General features: G+C 41.5%; 1 protein-coding gene across 3 annotated transcripts in view; it reads left to right on the top strand.

The window, feature by feature from the left end:
- ST8SIA5 (ST8 alpha-N-acetyl-neuraminide alpha-2,8-sialyltransferase 5) overlaps positions 1 to 20,945 on the top strand; it is a 32,167-nt gene extending 11,222 nt beyond the window's left edge. Inside the window, exons 2-8 of one of the 3 annotated variants that reach the window (XM_072132885.1) lie at positions 543 to 704; positions 13,072 to 13,164; positions 16,031 to 16,117; positions 17,748 to 17,892; positions 17,987 to 18,099; positions 19,436 to 19,528; positions 20,217 to 20,945. In XM_072132885.1, the coding sequence (XP_071988986.1) occupies positions 543 to 704; positions 13,072 to 13,164; positions 16,031 to 16,117; positions 17,748 to 17,892; positions 17,987 to 18,099; positions 19,436 to 19,528; positions 20,217 to 20,679 (1,156 nt within the window). In that variant the 3' untranslated portion in view covers positions 20,680 to 20,945. The remainder of the gene's footprint in view (positions 1 to 542; positions 705 to 13,071; positions 13,165 to 16,030; positions 16,118 to 17,747; positions 17,893 to 17,986; positions 18,100 to 19,435; positions 19,529 to 20,216) is intronic. The other 2 variants (XM_072132892.1, XM_072132899.1) reach the window with 2 other exon arrangements.
- The last annotated feature ends 395 nt before the right edge of the window (positions 20,946 to 21,340 follow it).

Raw genomic sequence — 21,340 nt, 5'->3', positions numbered from 1 at the left:
TAGAGCAGGAGGAGCTGATCAGAATGTACATAGTGTCCTATCTGCAGTCAGCATGTTATAGAGCAGCAGGAGCTGAGCAGATTGATAAATACTTGCCATTTCTTCTTTAATATCTATGCTTTTTCTATGCTTAGGAGTCCAGTGGACTATTTTTAGCCAAGGCCATCGATTTTGATTGGTGGTTGTCTAAAACCTTGTTTAGCTCCTGCACAGTGCGCACCCCCTTTTCCTTTGCTTATGTAGGCTCAGTGCCAAAGATATAAATGTGGCTGAGAGCGGTACTGCAGCCTAATTCCATACACATGAATGGGAGTGAACTATACTGAACTGTATTACCAGGCAGAGCCACAACCATATGTAGGGCGCTGTCTGGGTACACAGGAAAGGAACATGGTGCTTCTTCATGGTAATTCTATAACTGTGACTGTAATGTTACTCTGTGGTGTTGTAATAGTTACATTCTTGGTAATATTGTATGTCATTATATTAACTGGACAGAAGAATATGGGAACACAAAGTAAACTGCTTCCTTTTCTTACTAGAGGGCTGCAGTTTAGCTGGCAGAGCGGAGAGGAGTTGGGGAATTGGACGGGGATCTTTAATTTCACGGATGACGGAGCAGCGAAGACGGGCAGTGACGCAGGCGGCAGGTACAGACTCACACAGAATGACAATACACCCGAATATACAACACAATGCTGCTGGTGAGACCCCGTATATCCGTATACAACACTCACATAACATACCGAGCAGCTCCACTCACAGCAGTATTATAGCAGTTATATTCTTGTACATAGGGGGCAGTATTATAGTAGTTATATTCTTGTACATAGGGGGCAGTATTATAGCAGTTATATTCCTGTACATAGGGGACAGTATTATAGTAGTTATATTCTTGTACAATGGGGGCAGTATTATAGTAGTTATATTCTAGTACATAGGGGGCAGTATTATAGTAGTTATATTCCTGTACATAGGGGGCAGTATTATAGTAGTTATATTCTTGTACAATGGGGGCAGTATTATAGTAGTTATATTCTAGTACATAGAGGGTAGTATTATAGTAGTTATATTCTAGTACATAGGGGGGCAGTATTATAGTAGTTATATTCCTGTACATAGGGGGCAGTATTATAGTAGTTATATTCTTGTACAATGGGGGCAGTATTATAGTAGTTATATTCTTGTACATAGGGTGTAGTATTATAGTAGTTATATTCTAGTACATAGGGGGCAGTATTATAGTAGTTATATTCCTGTACATAGGGGGCAGTATTATAGTAGTTATATTCTTGTACATAGGGGGCAGTATATAGTAGTTATATTCTTGTACATAGGGGGAAGTATTATATTAGTTATATTCCTGTACATAGGGGCAGTAATATAGGTATTTTATAATACTGGTTCAACTTGTGTTGCTTGCTTCCTTTTTCATTAAGTAGGAAAAGCCTTTAAAAAAGCAGTTAAATGGAAGGATGATATCCTAACAGTTAAAACACAATAATAATCTGAGGTGTTCCTCTCACTTGTCAAGGTGTTTTTTCGACTTACCAAGCAGCTGTTATACATTTTATACTCCCTATTATTAGCCATAGCACAATCCAACCAGGATTGTCTCCAGCTCTGTGAGCACGAAAGTCACACACAAACTAAAGGGGGATGGGAATACTGAGACGTGCTATGGCTTCACCCGGAGTTCATGTGTATACCTACTATAATACTGCCCCCTATGTACAAGAATATAACTACTATAATACTGCCCCCTATGTACAAGAATATAACTACTATAATACTGCCCCCCTATGTACAAGAATATAACTACTATAATACTGCCCCCTATGTACAAGAATATAACTGCTATAATACTGCCCCCTATGTACAAGGATATAACTACTATAATACTGCCCCCTATGTACAAGGATATAACTACTATAATACTGCCCCCTATGTACAGGAATATAACTACTATAATACTGCCCCCTATGTACAAGAATATAACTACTATAATACTGCCCCCCTATGTACAAGAATATAACTACTATAATACTGCCCCCTATGTACAAGAATATAACTACTATAATACTGCCCCCTATGACAGGAATATAACTACTATAATACTGCCCCCTATGTACAAGAATATAACTACTATAATACTGCTCCCTATGTAGAAGAATATAACTACTATAATACTGCTCCCTATGTACAAGAATATAACTACTATAATACTGCCCCCTATGTACAAGAATATAACTACTATAATACTGCCCCCTATGTACAAGAATATAACTACTATAATACTGCCCCTATGTACAAGAATATAACTACTATAATACTGCCCCCTATGTACAAGAATATAACGACTATAATGCTGCCCCCTATGTACAAGAATATAACTACTATAATACTGCCCCCTATGTACAAGAATATAAGTACTATAATACTGCCCCCTATGTACAAGAATATAACTACTATAATACTGCCCCCTATGTACAAGAATATAACTACTATAATACTGCCCCCTATGTACAAGAATATGACTACTATAATACTGTCCCCTATGTACAAGGATATAACTACTATAATACTGCCCCTATGTACAAGAATATAACTACTATAATACTGCCCCCTATGTACAAGAATATAATTACTATAATACTGCCCCCTATGTACAAGAATATAACTACTATAATACTGCCCCCTATGTACAGGAATATAACTACTATAATACTGCCCCCTATGTACAAGAATATAACTACTATAATACTGCCCCCTATGTACAGGAATATAACTACTATAATACTGCCCCCTATGTACAGGAATATAACTACTATAATACTGCCCCCTATGTACAGGAATATAACTACTATAATACTGCCCCCTATGTACAAGAATATAATTACTATAATACTGCCCCCTATGTACAAGAATATAACTACTATAATACTGCCCCCTATGTACAAGAATATAACTACTATTATAATTATGTTAATGAATCAGAAGCACTACCATGGCCCCTCTGGGATATAACTTTACAGGTTGTTACCCTATCTCTAACTGCCCCTGTATGACGTGCTTATTACACAAGTACTGAGTAAGCAGCGTGAATGTGAGACAGTGTAACGGGCTGTAAAGCCAGATCACAGGAGGGCTTGGATAGCCGCTTAGCATAATTATAAAAGTTGATTTTAGAAGGCAGGAGGCCATGGATAAGAAATATAAGAAGATACCACAGTCCCGGTGCCTGGATCTATGAGTAATGTCCCTGGTTTATCAGGATGAATTTTCATGTAATGAATGTATGTTCTAGAACTCTCTGCTGTTGGCTTTACATCTGTAACTGAGCTATTACACTCCCTCTCTAAAAATGCTCTATTTGTTTTCAGTAGATGTTACTTGTTCTCATAAATAACTTTGGATTATTCCATAGTTTTTTTTTATCTTTCTGATAACTAATTGTTGCTGAATGATGTTCGGTTTTATGAATCAGCAGCTCCCATGAGCTATCAGGAGCACAGAGATAAGAGCGACAGGGCGAGCCTTTCACACAAACACTGCCAATCTGGAATGGGCAGACTGAAAACATGGCCGACCTACAGTGTGGATATGCCAGCCCTAAGGACAGAGAAGGAGAGGACAGATAATGCTAAATTTAGCTGTGATTTCTGTCCTGCTGTGCACATGATCTGTCGTAGACCATGTAACCAGTAGATCTTGGCTCTTCTCTACTGATGTGTAGTATTAGTAGAGGATGACATAAAGGAGACGTGTCACAACAGAGGCCGAATATGGAAAGGTCACAACATTTGTCTCTAACTAAAGTTTTGTTTTAACTTCTTAAGTGTTTTGAAACTTTTTCTGATGGTAGATTTTTTTCTATATATTTTATATATATCATCTATTGTCAGTAGTGATGTAATGATGGGTCAGTGTTATCTATATAGAGGTCATTGTACAGGGAGGGGGAGGAGATTAGCTGTGACATCATCTATTGTCAGTAGTGATGTAATGATGGGTCAGTGTTATCTATATAGAGGTCATTGTACAGGGAGGAGGAGGAGATAAGCTGTGATATCATCTATTGTCAGTAGTGATGTAATGATGGGTCAGTGTTATCTATATAGAGGTCATTGTACAGGGAGGGGACGAGATAAGCTGTGACATCATCTATTGTCAGTAATGATGTAATGATGGGTCAGTGTTATCTATATAGAGGTCACTGTACAGGGAGGAGGAGGAGATAAGCTGTGACATCATCTATTGTCAGTAGTGATGTAATGATGGGTCAGTGTTATCTATATAGAGGTCACTGTACAGGGAGGAGGAGGAGATAAGCTGTGACATCATCTATTGTCAGTAGTGATGTAATGATGGGTCAGTGTTATCTATATAGAGGTCATTGTACAGGGAGGGGGAGGAGATAAGCTGTGACATCATCTATTGTCCTGCTCATGCTCCTTTTCACACCTGACCCCCACAGATTAGGCTGGCTCTCCCCCTTAGTAATAGATTAGACACAACCCCCCCCCCCCCCCCTTAGTTATTAATTAGGCGGAGGAGATAAACTGTGACATTATCTATGAAGGTGTTATCTTAGATTGTAATCATATTTGTGATGTAAATGAGGTGACTGCTGCATGGAATTAGTGTCATGTCTAATGGGTACAATGAACATTGCAGGATGTATTACTATTTATGAAATTTAGATAGTGACATGGAAAATTCCCCCAAAAAACAAAAAGAAAATTGGTTGAAAATATTTCATTCTCAGGTGATTCTCAGATAATAGGTGGTGTAAGAGCTGCCCGGCAGCTGCTGACCCCAGACCCCCATTGGCTTTTACCATCAGCATAATGATGCTCGCTGCACCTGCTGTATGTTGTACAGGGTCTCATCACATGTTTAAATGTAGAATTTATTGTCTCCTTTGTGTAAAATTCTTAGGGCACCGTGTCTAGTATGAAGTGGAGCTGAGGAGACGGGGTCTTTGTGATGTTGCTCCAGGAGAGCGCAGTTCTGGGGGCAATGATCAGGGGTCATTAAGCAGACGTCCCATCCATGGCGAGATCATCTGGCAGGAATGCCGCAGGTTTTCGGATCTGCCAGGGAGTACGCTCCGCTGGAGAGAGCACGGCTGAAAGCTGAATGCCATCATTATGTAATCCCTCCATTCCTTCTACACCAAAGCTGGTTAACCCCTTGTGTCTGTACCCCGGGCACAACCGGGAGAAATGGGTCTCGCACAGATTTTCATTTACTATGTGACAACCTGACATGTTGGCGCTCTCTTTTTAGAATACAGATCTGACGGCTTTTTTCTAAGTCTCTGGTTATAATGATCAGTCTGGTGATCTGCATTTTCTAATAGCTTTCCCTCCTGCAGTCTCTGTCTACGAATTAGCAGCCCCCTCAGTGTTAGTGGGCGCAGCCCTAAGCCACTGTGACTGGTCTGCTCCCCTACCCTCTCCATAGACTGTGCAATCTGACACCTCAGTGAGCTTTAGCCAATTTTCCTTGCCACTGGATTGTCACGTACCTTAGTGGGACCCTTCGTCGCTCCATGAGAGTAATGGAGCAGAATGATCATGCACGGCCGTCTGCTCTATTACTCTCATGGAGCAGCGTCAGGTCCGATAGAGGCAATTTGGGACCCCATTGGACCCCCTGATCTTGTGATCTGTGGGGGTCTCATCACTGAGATCACAAAAAAGAAATTTCCGGATCCAGCTAGGTGCAGATTAAAATCGCCTTTATTCGATTTTCAGGGCATCCATCAGATAAAATACAGGTGGCATGGTATAATCGTCAACGCGTTTCTAGCACATACAAGTGCTCTTAATCATGACTGAGGAGTGTGGTCAACCTGTTTGTTAAATAACCCATCGGCCACTCCTCCCCCTTCAGATTCCACCAATCACATGTGATAACAATAAAACATGTCAATCTTTGCAAAACTTAGTACAAAATTCCATTGCAAGGCATTATAGGTGCAAGAATTATACATAATAATCATGTTTGTTATAAAAATTAGACTTAAATAATACAGAGGCAATGTTTTTCTTTGTGTTCCGTGGTTCCTTTCAGCTGTTACCAAGGGAACTCCACGCTGATCTGGTATCTGCGGTCATGTGACTTGTCACCTGGTACAGCAACCGGTGAACAGCCGGAATACATTCAATAGTAAGACATTCCGTGGCGCCTTGAATTCATAAATGTAAGTATATATACCGGTGCATCGAGGACCAACCAGCCTGGCATATCTCCCGGTCGTTGGGGAGCACTTTGTGTTAATAATATTATCCACGAGGTACCATCGGTTGGTCGGTCGATCGATGGATACCGATTAGCCCAGTAACTAAATACAAAGAGTAAGACACAAATATTAAAATATTATATTTTTAAAAAAAAAAAAACAATGAGTAAATATAAAACCACATAAGTAGTGACTGTAAACATGCATTAATATGTAAACATTCCATGTAAACATATGTTAACATGTAAACATGCAAACTGTAAACTGTTAACATGTAAACTTTTTATGTTAACACATGTTAACAAGTAAACGTGTAAACATTAAACATGTAAACATGCATTAAGCAAGTTGTGTGGGATTTGCAATGGATTTCTTTCCATCCCTAAAAAGTGTGTACGGAAGTGTCCGGTACCCTGCTGGGCATTCGATCCGGGTAACACATCCTTGTACACACTTGTTACTACACACCTAAGAAAAAGAGAAAAAACCCAAAAACTGAGTTTTGGCTATTAAACACATAGAAAGGCCTAACACAACACTATCTAGCGGATGACACTCAGCACATTCAGTAGTGGTACATAAATTCGTTCTTATAGTTCATCCCTGATGGAAACATTGTTTTGAGCTTAAATTGCCAATAGGCTTCCCTGTTTTTTAATAAAGTGCTTATATTGCCCCCTCGTATAGGTAGCCTGATCTTCTCAAATGCATGTGCTCTCAGACTGGCAGTTTTTCCCTCATGTACCATCACAAAGTGTCTAGATATCCCTGACAAATTTTTCCCTGCTGGGTTTTTGATATCTTTTAGATGTTCCAAGAATCTAGTCTTGAACTTTCTGCTTGTTTGGCCTATATACTGTAAATGGCATTCATCACAATGCACAGTATATATTACATTGGTACTGTTGCAATTTAGGAAACTATCTATGTTGAATTTGATGTCACCCGTATTGTTTGTGATTGTTTTTGTATTCCTTACGTAATTACATGTTTTACAAGGGAAAGTGCCACATTTAAAAAATCCAGTTGTGTTCAACCATGTTTTATTTGTATTGTTGGATGAACTTGTTATCAGGGAGGGGGATAGAGTGTTCCCTATGGTTTTATTTCTACGGGATACTATTCCACATCCCCCCTTCAGTATTTGCTCTAAAATCGGATTCTCATTGAGGAGAGGTAAATGTTTCAGAACAATATTTTTAATGGTTTGGAATTGGGGACTATAATTAAGTACCAATGTTGGTTTTTTGTTACTGTCTGTTTTTGATGTTATATTCCTATTACCCGTATTCCGATTTGTGGGCAGCAATGCCTCTCTCGATTTTTTGTCTGTAATACTTTTAGCTCTTTTGAGCATCCAATCTTTGTACCCTCTCTTTTTTAATCTACCCGAAATCTTCCTCACCTCATCCTCATAATCCAGATCTGTACTACAATTACGTCGGGCTCTTGTCATTTCTCCCACAGGGATTGATTTGACTGTATGTTGTGGATGTTGGCTATTGGCCAACAGAATAGTATTACCCGCCGTAGGTTTCCTGTAAGTACTTGTTTTAATGATATTCCCCGGTGTGCCTTCCAGGCTCAGATCAAGGAACACCATAGTTTTGGGATCAACACAATGGGTAAATTGTAACCCACATTCGTTGCTGTTCAAATAATCCACGAAGAGTGGTATGGCAGACACATCGGCTCCCCATATAATAAGCAGGTCGTCGATGTATCTGCCATACCACTCCACGCAGGCAACAAATGGGTTATTAGGACCAAAAATGGCAGTTTCCTCCCACCAAGCAAGAACCAAGTTTGCCAGGGATGGGGCAAACTTGGCCCCCATACTTACACCCCTGGTCTGCAAAAAAAATTTGGAATCGAACATGAAAAAATTGTGTCTCAACAAAAAATCGCATGTCTCCATTAAGAAAGTGCAAAGGTTGTCATCATATATGCTGTGGTGTATTAAATGGTAATGCAATGCTTTCAAGGCTACATTATGCGGAATTGATGGGTAGAGAGCTACCACATCGCAACTGAGCCATGAGAATTCTTTTTTCCATATTTTGTTATGCATAGCTCCAAGTACCTCAAAAAACCTGGGATTCTTTGTACTAAGGGTTGAAGGTGGTGGTCTAACCATCCACAGAGGTTCTCATTGATGGATCCGATACCCGCCACGATCGGTCTCATGGGTGGGGGATGTATTCCTTTATGCGTCTTCGGGAGACCATGCAGAATTGGAATGGTAGCATTTGTGGGGATGAGACGTTCTATTTGTTTATCTTTAAGAACCCCCAAGGCTACACCTTCCCTGCATAACTCCAACAATTTTGCAGAGAACACTTCAGTAGGATCCCCTCCTAATTCACGGTATGTTATGGTGTCGGACAATAACCCGGATCGAATGCCCAGCAGGGTACCGGACACTTCCGTACACACTTTTTAGGGATGGAAAGAAATCCATTGCATATCCCACACAACTTGCTTAATGCATGTTTACATGTTTAATGTTTACACGTTTGCTTGTTAACACGTGTTAACATAAAAAGTTTACATGTTAACAGTTTACAGTTTGCATGTTTACATGTTAGCATATGTTTACATGTCTAATGTTTACATATTTACATATTAATGCATGTTTACAGTCACTACTTATGTGGTTTTATATTTACTCATTGTTTTTTTTTTAAAAAAATATAATATTTTAATATTTGTGTCTTACTCTTTGTATTTAGTTACTGGGCTAATCGCTATCCATCGATCGACCGACCAACCGATGGTACCTCGTGGATAATATTATTAACACAAAGTGCTCCCCAACGACCGGGAGATATGCCAGGCTGGTTGGTCCTCGATGCACCGGTATATATACTTACATTTATGAATTCAAGGCGCCACGGAATGTCTTACTATTGAATGTATTCCGGCTGTTCACCGGTTGCTGTACCAGGTGACAAGTCACATGACCGCAGATACCAGATCAGCGTGGAGTTCCCTTGGTAACAGCTGAAAGGAACCACGGAACACAAAGAAAAACATTGCCTCTGTATTATTTAAGTCAAATTTTTATAACAAACATGATTATTATGTATAATTCTTGCACCTATAATGCCTTGCAATGGAATTTTGTACTAAGTTTTGCAAAGATTGACATGTTTTATTGTTATCACATGTGATTGGTGGAATCTGAAGGGGGAGGAGTGGCCGATGGGTTATTTAACAAACAGGTTGACCACACTCCTCAGTCATGATTAAGAGCACTTGTATGTGCTAGAAACGCGTTGACGATTATACCATGCCACCTGTATTTTATCTGATGGATGCCCTGAAAATCGAATAAAGGCGATTTTAATCTGCACCTAGCTGGATCCGGAAATTTCTTTTTTGTGGACTACATTGCCCAGCAGCGGGGTGGATCCGTGCTAGCGGACTAAGTTGCCGCATGATCCAGGTGAGCTGGAGGACTTTTTGTATATATACTCATCACTGAGATCCCCACTGATTACCAAGTTAGACCCTATCCGGTGGATAGGGCCTAACTTGAATTCATGGGAAAACCCCTGTACACACCTACAGTAAACACCTACTGTACAACCCGACAGTTTTAATGCGTCGGTCCCATTGATACTGACGGGATAAGTCAATAGTCTGAGATCGTCAAGAGCCGACTCCCAGCACTCTGACTGCTTGGTTGGTCAGAAATACATGGCTCCATTCTTTAGATAGTGGCCAATCCAGGTAACTGCAGCTCAGCTACCATTTGAGTGTGTTTCTAGTTCTGTGTTAGTTCTAGGGACACAGGCAGCCTGGATGATCTGATTGGGGTGATGCAGGGTGTAATACCACCACTGATCTGGGGATAGGCCATCGATATTGATTCTCTATATGTTTAGATCGGATACACTGGATTCATATGACATTACACAGAGTTACACATTCTCTGTGCCCAGACACCTTGAATAATAAATCTTGACACCCTTTGGCATAGCAGGGACCCAGTGATCCGAGCTCGAGCCATAATTACCGCTTCCCCCGGATCTGAAACCCTATCCATGCACAGCTGAAGTGTGAGTGTTATTACATGACCTGTCAGTCATAGTTATGTACAGGCTTCAAGTGTGAATGGGCACTAGTTCACCTACTAATGGGCATGTTAGTGCACCCTGAGAATGGAATATGGGCACCTATTTCATTATCTAACAACTATGTCTTGTCTGCTTGCTGTCAGTGAATAGAAAGATGAATTGCTCTATTTCTCACAGTTTAAACCTGCACCGACCTAAAACCTCCTCTAGCTAAGAACCTGCTGTAGTTGTAACCTCTGAAGGCTTAACATAGACGAAGACTAAGTCTGAAACGCGTCAATCTGGTATTTATCATGTGTACAGGTTATAAAATGCAAAGTTTTAAGAATAATGTATTGGAAGACTGACATCAAATTTTGAGTGCTGGATCTCCTATTGTGTACCCCATATATATCCACCCTACTGATACATTGTAGCAAACTATCAGTACCAGGGGGGGGGGGAGAGAGAGAGAGATTTGTGCTGCTGACTCCTGTTGTGATTGGCTGAGAGGCTGAACTCTGCCAATAGGGGGCACTTTATGCCTAACCTGGTGTGACTTTCAGCCAGCACATATATATTTCCACTCTTGTAGATCCATCTATGAAGCAGTAACTCTCAGAATTTTCAGCTGTATCTATTCAGAACCTAAAATTCTGTGACTTTCTATTATTATTTTTCAATTAGTTTTCAATAACTCTGCTTGCTGTCCGTTAACAACAAATAATTTCTACAGACAAAAGCTGAAATGCTGTGATAAAATTGTACCATAGTTGGACAATAATATGAAGAATACTGTCGCTACGATGATACAATGTAGCAGTGCATGTAAAATGTATCAGCCTGATATACTGCAGCTGTGGGAAGGATGGTTGGGTCTGTGAGGTTTCTAATAATTCACTGTTACCTGGAAGATTTTTGAGTGAGTGACATGAAGCAGAGATCTTAATAAGAAATAGTTTGTTAGAAGAAGGTAGAACTATTTGTAACCTGTGAATGGGAGATGTGAATACCTTGCAATGACCTTTCACCTCTCAAACCATGAGGATGGGACATAGGGATTAGGATAAACAGGAAATAATTAGCATAACTTAGGTAATAATATCCATCCTATTAATAAACCGGGGTGAGTCCTGTCTGCAGGGGACGTGAGTGACATGTGATTCCTCCTCCTGGGAAGCTAAAAAGATCAGAGACATCTCTGAGAGGTCCCACTATGCTACTCTTATAATATGTCATTTCATCCGGCTGTTTCCGAGCGTCCGACTCCCAACTCATTCCAGTTTGAGCATGATCATGGCATAAAAATATTAAAGGAAATCTACCATCAATTCCACCCTGATAAACCAGGGGCATTACTCATAGATCCAGGCACCGGGACTGTGGAAATATCCTTATATTTGTTATCCATGGCCTCCTTCCTTCTAAAATCAAGTTTTTAAATTATGCTAATGCACCTGAATGGCTCTGGGTCATTACCAGAGCCCCTCTGTGCTGTATCTTCACAGGCTGTTACAGCATTCCCTCTGCTACCTCAGCACGTGACCAGTGAGCTGGAAGTGTAGGGGGAGACAGAGTAACAGCCTATAAAGATGGATCACAGGTGCTACCCCCTCTGGCTCATTAGCATAATTATGAAAGTTGCTTTTAAACTGAAAGAGGCCATTGATAACATATATAAGAAAATTGCCAGAATCGCCATCCCTGGTTTATCATGATGGATCTTGATGGTAGATTTACTTTAGACAAATGCTGGACTTTGCACAAATCACTTGCCAAGTGTTTGTACATGAGGAGTAAGACAATGGGGCAGATTTACTTACCCGGTCCTGTCGCGATCCCCGCTGTGCGTTGTCCGACTAGGATTCGGGTCAATTTCCTTCATGCGTCGCTTCTCCGCCGGAGTTCACCTTCTTCTTCCTGTTGCATGTAAGTGCTTGATTTTGCGACACAATTTCGTTTTTAAATTCTGCGGTTTGTCCGAATCAGTCAGGTTGTCCGATCGCACGCCCCCCCCCCCCCCGATTTGTGTCGCATGCAATCCGGCGCCGATGCGCCACAATCCGATCCAAGCGCCAAAAACCCGGGGCAATTCGGCGCAAAAAGGAAATATTTGGGAAACCCGAATCGTGGTCCGTGGACCTTTAGTAAATGAGCCCCAATTTCTGCCTATTATGTGACTTTAGCAGTTTTCTCAGTTGTCTCAGTGCTGGAGGCTGGAGACTAGCTGCTAAGATGTCTCCCATACACTACATACAGTAGGTAGAGGAAAATCCACCCCATAATCCTCTCTTATACGGTGTCAGTAGGATCATGTAGGACATTTATAAAGAACTAGAGACATGTGCTTATGTGAATAAAGCACTTGGGGTGAGATAGAAACTTACTACTAGCTCCAGCAGCCTCTGTCTGTTCCTCTCCTCTCTCAATCAGCTTCAGCTTACTGCTCCCCCTTCCCTCCCCATAGACTTGTATGTAATCAGATAATTCCATGAGCTTTGGTTGTTTTTGATATCTTTACAGCAGCAGCCACAAGGGTCACTGGCCTAATGGTCACATGTCACATACTCTATCAGTGATTGGCTGCAGTGTTATACAAGAAGAAACCAATTACAGGACAGCAGAACAGGGGCCACTGCAAAACATCGCTACTGGCTGTCACCCAACTTTCCTAGAAGCAGAAATAACTTTTTGTTTTGTGTTTTAGGAAATAATCTTCGCTTCTGATGCATCTATTGTTTTTTTTTTTTCTATTTTTAGGTATTTTGAGTTTTATGAAGGTCCCTTAGATTTCAACTCAACAAAATGCTTGGAGTTGAGGAAGGACATCATGAAAGTGAAGGTCCTCTCCATGTGAGTATCTACAAAATGTAAAAGGGTGCCTAAATGTTAAAGGTGCTATTTAGGACGACCACTAGGGGGAGCCCAGTACATGCTGATTTATATAGCACCCATGGGAGAAGGGAGATGCTTATTAATTGCCCATTAATACGATAGAAACCCCCAGGCAGATCATATCATGCCACTGGCAGCAACCGGATAGCTCTGTCCATCTATAGCGACAACGGAAACTCCACTTCCATTAACTGCAAGGTAATCCTGGAAGCAAGAATTCCTTACATCAGTGTCTATAATAATAATAATAATAATAATAATAATAATTCTTTATTTATATAGCGCACACAGATTACGCAGCGCTGCACAGAACTTGTCAACTCAGTCCCTGTCCCCAATGGGGCTCACAATCTAATCAACCTACCAGTATGTTTTGGAGTGTGGGAGGAAACCGGAGGAAACCCATGCAAACACGGAGAGAACATACAAACTCTTTGCAGATGTTGACCCTGGGACTTGAACCCAGGTCGCCAGCGCTGCAAGGCTGTAGTGATAACCACTGAACCAACGTGCTGCAAGTCTGTAGTGCTAATTCCCAGAGCCACCGTGCTGCCCTATGTTCCTCCAGCGTCCTATGAGTTACACTGTATAAATCAATGTGTATTAGGATGCATTTTAAAGGATTATGTGAATTTATTCTAATGTGATGCATTAAGGTCTGTATGTAGGGTCCTGAGCCTGCGGATACAGGCAGAAAACCATTGATTTTACACACAGCTTCTGGGTTTGGCAGGAAACCTGCAGCCACTTATTCCTCTTAGTATGGCTGCTGACTGATCACCTCTGCTTTCAGAAGTTAGGACATGTATAATTGAAGAAAATCTGCTCTGATTTTTATAATTGACATGGTCAGTTGTTAACGGGGTTAATTATCATTGTAAACAAACTTCTTGAACCTTAAAGGGAATGTCCACCTTTATTAACCCCTTAAGGACGGAGGGTTTTTCGGCTAATTTCTCGCTCTCCAACTTCAAAAATCCATAACTTTTTCATTTTTACGTGTACAGACCTGTGTGAGGGCTTATTTTGTGCGTAACAAATTTTACTTTCCCGTAATGTTATTTATTTTAACATGCCGTGTACTGCGAAGCTGAAAAAAAATTCCAAATGTGGAAAAATTGAAAAAAAACCGCACGTCACGTTCTTGTGGGCTCAGTTTTTACGACTTTCACTCTTCGCTCCAAATAACACGCCTACTTTATTCTTTGGTTCGGTGCGATCGCGGTGATACCACATTTATAGGTTTTATTGTGTTTTAATACATTTTCAAAAATTAAACGAATGTGTACAAAAAAGAAAAAAAAATTTTTGCCATCTTCTGACGCTAATAACTTTTTCATACTTTGGCGCACGGAAATGTGTGAGGGGTCATTTTTTGCGAAATGAGGCGTCGTTTTCAATGCTACCATTTTGAGGTCTGTGCGACATTTTGATAATTTTTTATTTCATTTTTTATGTTATGTAAAAAGGTGTAAAAGTCGCATTTCGGACATTTGGGCGCCATTTCCCGCCTCGGAGGTCACCGCCGGCCGTAACCGTTTTTATATTTTGATAGATCGGGCATTTTGGGACGCGGCGATACCTAATATGTCTGTGATTTTTACTGTTTGTTATGTTTTATATCCGTTCTAGGGAAAGGGGGGTGATTTGAACTTTTAATATTTTATTAATTTTTTTTATTTTTTAAACTTTTTTTTTTCTTTTTTTTTTCACTATTTTTTAGACCATCTAGGGTACATTAACCCTAGATGGTCAGATCGCTCCTACCATATACTGCAATACTACAGAATTGCAATATATGGCGTTTTTGCAGGTCATACATTACAATGAGCCACTGGCTCATTGTAACGAACCTGCATAAACCATGTAGCCTCGTGTCAAAAGAAGACCCGAGGCTACCATGGTAACCGATCGCCGCCCCCCGATGACGTTCGGGGGCGTGGCGATCGGAAAAAAGATGGCGGCGCCCGCGCGCCGCCGTCTTTTAAACGCCGCCCGCGACTTTGCGGGCGGCGTTTAGAGGGTTAATAGCCGCAAGCACCGACCGCGGTTATTAGCGGTGGGGGTTTTGTGCAAAATGCAAAAACCCCCACCTCTGTATGAAGAGGACTCAGCCCGTGAGCCCTCTTCATACATCCCTTATACCTCTGCGCCGTAGAGCTACGGCGCAGAGTGTTAAGGGGTTAATGGCAACACATTGTCGAGGATTCCATTTGTAATGTATCTTTTTTCAGGATACAGAGCTCCAAATGTAACTGTTAAAATTTTGTGTGTCCACAGCTGCCACTAGGGGGAGCTTTTATGGGGTAATATGTGAGTTTTGATTGTGGTTTGGGTCACTAAAAGATTCACCATCACTGTTCTCGGTGGTTTCACTGGGACCCTCAGAACTAAGGTCTCCGAGCTACGGGCTATCCATTATAAGAGCGGTGGTGCACATGCTTGACCACAACAACTATTTACTTTGATTGGACCTCTCAAAATGTGATATCATACAGTGAATGGAGCAGTGGTCATACATGTGCAGGGGTATTTAAAAGACACTACTCTTGCGATCAGAGGGGTCACAGCAGTCCGACCCCCAATCTATCTTCTAGCCCGTGAATGAGTAATAAATATTATTTATGGAACAAATCCTTTAAGAACTTGTTGAATTGAACATTGATAAAACACTATGCGCTAGGCTCCCCCTAGTGGTGGCATTGTTACTAAATCAATATAATGGGATTGCCAACCCCCTATAAGGGGGTCCCCATTACCTTACAAATTATATTACACAGCAGGGGGCGCCGATGAGCTTGTCATGTTTGGATTTCCTCTTTAGGGTAAAGGAAACAGATTTGTTTGATCGTTGGAGAAGCCTTCAGGTCTGCAAATGGGAGATGAATGTGACGGAAGCCAATAGTTTCAAGTAAGTGACCCCCAAGAAAAAAGTGTCAGTGAGGGTCAGATTCTGAAAACTTTTTATGCACTTTTATGAGAAACATCAGTGGGGTTTAGTGGAGAACCAGCAACATTCAATCTAAACTTCCCAATAACATGGTTGACAGACTTTCCATACGCCATAATCACAACTAGTTCAGTGCTCACATCTCTCCGCATTTCCTGCTTGTTCAGTGTCTGCAATATGAAACGTTTCATTATTAAAGGAGAAACTTACTGAAATCACTAACATTCCCCTCCCACTGCATAATAGGAAAACCGCTTGCTGACTGTTTCCAAATATTAGTAAAAGTAATGCAGTGTAATTATATCAATAAAATGAATAAAATCCATTGTGAAAGCTGTATCCACTTGTATCCACTTGTCGATTAGAAAGTTTTATGATGTTAGGACCTCAGCCACGTAAGGATTTGGTATCATACCTCAGCAAATCTCCAGAATACCCTGTATATGTGAAAATACTGTTTAAGGAAATCTACAATCAAAATCAAAAGCTGGCTCTATTTTTCCCCATACGTACAGACGTGCCGCACTCCTCCCTGCGGCTGCATGCCTGCGCAGGCTACAACCCAGGTGAGCACACGTTCGGGGCCTAAGACTGAACCAGAACCTTGGAATGAGGTACCATTTATGGAGCTAATTCTAAAGCATACTGAGCCCAAACCAATCACCAGCCTTGGATTCTGCAGGGAAGATAACAAATTTGCAACATAATATACACAAGTCATTTTAACCCTTCAGTAGTAGGCATATTGTACTGCAGGTGTCAATACTACATTTTGGCAGTAGGTGGCAGCAAAGGATAACTATTAGCTTGTCAAACCAGGGAATCTCCAGAATTAAAAAGGACCTGTCGCCCAAAATTTCGGCACTAGGAGCTGGTTACTAAAGTAAGCAGCTTCTAGTGCTTGAACAAACGCTGCAGTGTTGTAATAATTACAACTACCAATAATTTCCGCTTTGTGTGCAGACTCTGAACAAGCAGGAAATGCTGAAAGCCTCCGGTTACCTCCGGTAACGCCATCTAACACTGCGGCGGGGTACAATGTAATCATCGGACCGCTCGTAAAGTGGTCCGATCTATTCAGGAGGGGGCGGTCTGAGGCGCTGCCTCTTCCCCGGACCGCCCCGGACGCTCCATAGGCCGGCGGTGACTGCTGCGCGTCATGTGGTAGTCACCGTCCCTAACCCTGCACCCTCATGAATACGTCGGACAGCTTTGTGAGCGGTCCGACGATTACCCTGTACCCCGCCGCAGTGTCAGATAGCGTTACCGGAGGTTTCACTCTAACACAGCGGCATTTGTTCAAGCACTAGGAGCTGCTTACTTTAGTAAGCAGCTCCTAGTGCCGAAATTTTGGGTGACTGGTCCCCTTTAAAGAGGAAGGCAGTCTATAGGTAGTATGGGATAGCTGGCAAGACCCTCTCCAGCCGACAAGGAGACCTAGTGGAGCAAAATTTAGTGATGACCCCTCCACCGGGACATTACAATAGGGAATAATATTCTGATCAATGAGGGCCCCCAGCAATGCAGATGGGGTCCAAGTTCTGCTATTTGAGTCTTGTATAATGGGTTTCTAATGCTTTTCATTTTGCAGATCTCAGCTTAGCAGATGTTGCAATGCGCCTTCCTTCCTCTTCACCACCCAGAAGAACACGCCGCTCGGGACCAAGCTCCGCTATGAAATCGATACAAGCGGCATATTTCCGATCAGTCCTGAGATCTTCAAGATCTTTCCCAAGGTACTAGCACCGCTAATAGATTTCTAATGAATAACTATAAAAATCCTACATATTAGTAGGTTTTTAATAACTCGGACGTTCTCTTTTATTGCAGGACATGCCTTATTATCGATCACAGTTCAAGAAATGCGCTGTGATCGGAAACGGAGGAATCTTGAAGAACAGCAAATGCGGAAAAGAGATAGACAATGCAGACTTTGTCTTCAGGTACATCATCGCTTCACCTCATATATATATATATATATATATATATATATATATATATATATATATATATATATATATGGGTCACATAAAATTTAGGGGTCTGAAGCTTAATGGGCACTTTGCATTCGTTATAGTATCTTGTATTGATCCAATATAAAACTTCTGAGCTGCATTAATAATTCTGCAGGCTCCAGAGCTGAAATCTTCCAGCCTTTCCTGCTTGTTCAGAGTCTGCACACAAAGCGGAAATTATTGGTAGTCGTAATAAATGAACTATTAAGGGCTCTAAACATACCGCAACCTTTACTTCAGAATCTTTAAAAGACTCTTTAGACTTTAGAGAGAAACATAACATAACAACCTCCCCTGCAGATCACTGACTCGGCAAAAGCAGTTGTTGGATCTTCATCAATCAATAAGTCGTATAGATTTGGGGTAGTGCTATTTTCTGTATTGCACTTCCTGAGCACTCTATTCCTGAGGCATTAACGCTGTGTCCAAACTTTGAAGCAGCTCTTTCTCCCCATTCAGAGCGGGAAATCCCAGCATAATCTGAAAATGAGTCAGGAGCTTATCAGGGGTTGCATGTTTTTATTAGTTTGTGCAGCTGATTATTCAGCGTTTTTAACTTAATTTTAGGAATGATGTTATCTAATAGGTAATTCTCTGAATGAACGTGCATTGCATAGGTTAAAGAGTACAGACAATTGATAAAAATTTTAATTCTCTAGGGAGCTCTGTCTTATTAAAAGACCAAAAATTTGTCAAAGCAGCTGATTTTTCTAATCCTTTCAGCAGCTTTGTTTTTCAGCCTGACCTTGGATTTAATCCACTGCGCTGCCACTGCTGCCGCTTTGGCTAATTTATCAGCAGTCGATAGCAGCACAGTCAAGGCCGCAGCAAGGACATGGCTCGGCTTTGGGCTGTATGGGGAGTGTGCAGATTTCTAAACGAATGCCTATGTTATACATGTTTTGAACACTTTAATTGGCACTTTCATCTCCGGTATTCATGACATAGCCCCGACTGTCTCATTCACTCGAATCACCAGCTTGACCACCGCTCCATTACAGAAAGCAAGTGAGATGGAGGTCACACAGACCTCTATTCTCACACTTGGTGGACATATCATGAATTCCCAAGGAGAAAACCCTTTTAGCGTCTAAAAGTTTTGAGTCTGACCTGCAAGTGAACGATCCATATGAGAGGATTGCTGTTGCTCGTATCTGACCAACCCTCCATCAACTAAAGCTCTTCTTGGGTCAAGCGGCTTACTATAGTTCATTGTATACAACTTTTGGCTTGACCATTATTTTGTCTTTTTACCCTACTCTAGATGCAACCTTCCACCCATATCTGACAAGTACGTGGCGGATGTTGGCATGAAGACAGACGTGGTGACAATCAATCCGAGTATTATAACAGAGAGGTCAGTCATGTAATCAGGGATAAGGTCCAATGTCTTCAGACATGACCAGCGCTTGGCACTTCTCTTAATATGGTAGACAAAACTGTAAGTGGGTCCAGAGTGCTGACTTTTTCCTCCTTGCTAATCGGTGTCAGACTGGGGCTCACCTACCCCTAGGAAATAGACCATAATAGCCTATAACAGTTTGTCTTCCCCTCCACCTCTGGGGTCTAGTATTGGAGTAGAGCCTGAGCCCACTGGAGGATGCTTAGGTGAGTCAGTCTGACAAAGTTGCAACATTTTTGAATATTCTCAATGTAATAAAATTCACATTGATTTCATATACCTCGGGTCTGTACAGTAAATTTGAGAAAACCTTCTTCTATTATGTTTTCCTGATTTCAGGTACCATTGTCTTATTAAAGGGTATAGAGGGACTTCTCCTGTTCTTGCTCAGATTAAATCCTTAATTTATCTCCCATACACATAATTATCCTCCATAGAATGGAGCCACAAAGACCTCTGTACAAGCTCTTTCAAGGTTCCATTCCAGTTGTTTACACTGATACTATGATTCACACATATGTAAAAGTTCCATTCACATAGTTCCCAAGACTTATACAATGTAACAACTGTGTGAGCAGGAGGTGAGGTCAGATTGGATCAGGAGACTACCACCAGCCTGAGCATTTCTATTCTTCATTGATAGGTTCCAGAAGTTGGAGAAATGGCGGAAACCTTTCTACGATGTGTTACAGGGTTACGAGAACGCTTCTATCCTTCTCCCTGCCTTCTATAACACCCGGAACACTGATGTCTCCATCCGGGTAAAGTACGTCCTGGATGATTTCGAGTCCCAACAGTCCGTGTATTATTTCCACCCTCAGTATCTCATCAATGTTTCCCGGTTTTGGCTCCTCCAAGGTGTGAGGGCCAAACGCATCAGCAGTGGCTTGATCCTAGTGACGGCCGCCCTGGAACTGTGCGATGAGGTCCACCTCTACGGCTTTTGGGGCTTCCCAATGAACCCATCGGGAATCTTCATTACTCATCATTACTACGACAATGTCAAACCACGTCCAGGATTCCACGCCATGCCTTCGGAGATCTTCAACTTTATCCATATGCATAGTAGGGGCATCCTCCGTGTCCATACCGGGACCTGCTTCTAAGAAGCCTTGACCATGCATCGCACATGCGTGTTGGATGTTTTAATCAGAATTATGCAATAATGCTTTGAGCAGACTACATAGGACAATGCCTCCAAATGAGTTGGCGCTTGCCAGAGCCACTACAAGAAATTATTTATCTTAGATGGCGGAGTAAGGCTAATCCCTTTCCCCCCTAAAAAAAAATGTAAATTTTCATCAGCACTGGTTTGACAGCTACAATGCCGCAAAGCACATAAGAAGAATTAGCACACGCAGTGCATCTACCACTAACCCACCATCCACTTCGGAGACTCCGGAGCCCTCCAGTGTGTTATGCAGTATCTCTTGCTTTTGGGTTTTTTGTAACCCCTTCAAAAGTTGGTTAAGGGAAACCATTGGAAATCTATGGTACAATGACAAACCAACAAAGCACAAACAAGAGAAGTCCTACGGGGCAAGCTGGTCCATTTGTGACCCATTATGCCTTCTCCATGAGAGCTCGCTATTCACTATCCCAGTCGGCATTGATGGAAACTGTTATAATTCCCATCCGGATTATGGAACATTGGAAGAAAAGGGAAAACAAGAATATTATCTATTTAATGAAATGAAGCTCAGGTTTGGAGCCCCTTTAAATTTTGGGGTATTGGAATTGTAATTGAGGGCACTGTGAGGGTGACCC

Source organism: Engystomops pustulosus, chromosome 1 (assembly GCF_040894005.1).
Source record: "Engystomops pustulosus chromosome 1, aEngPut4.maternal, whole genome shotgun sequence".
Lineage (NCBI taxonomy): Eukaryota > Metazoa > Chordata > Amphibia > Anura > Leptodactylidae > Engystomops > Engystomops pustulosus.
The sequence above is the reverse complement of the archived record's forward strand: the minus strand, read 5'-3'. Positions and strand labels throughout refer to the sequence as shown.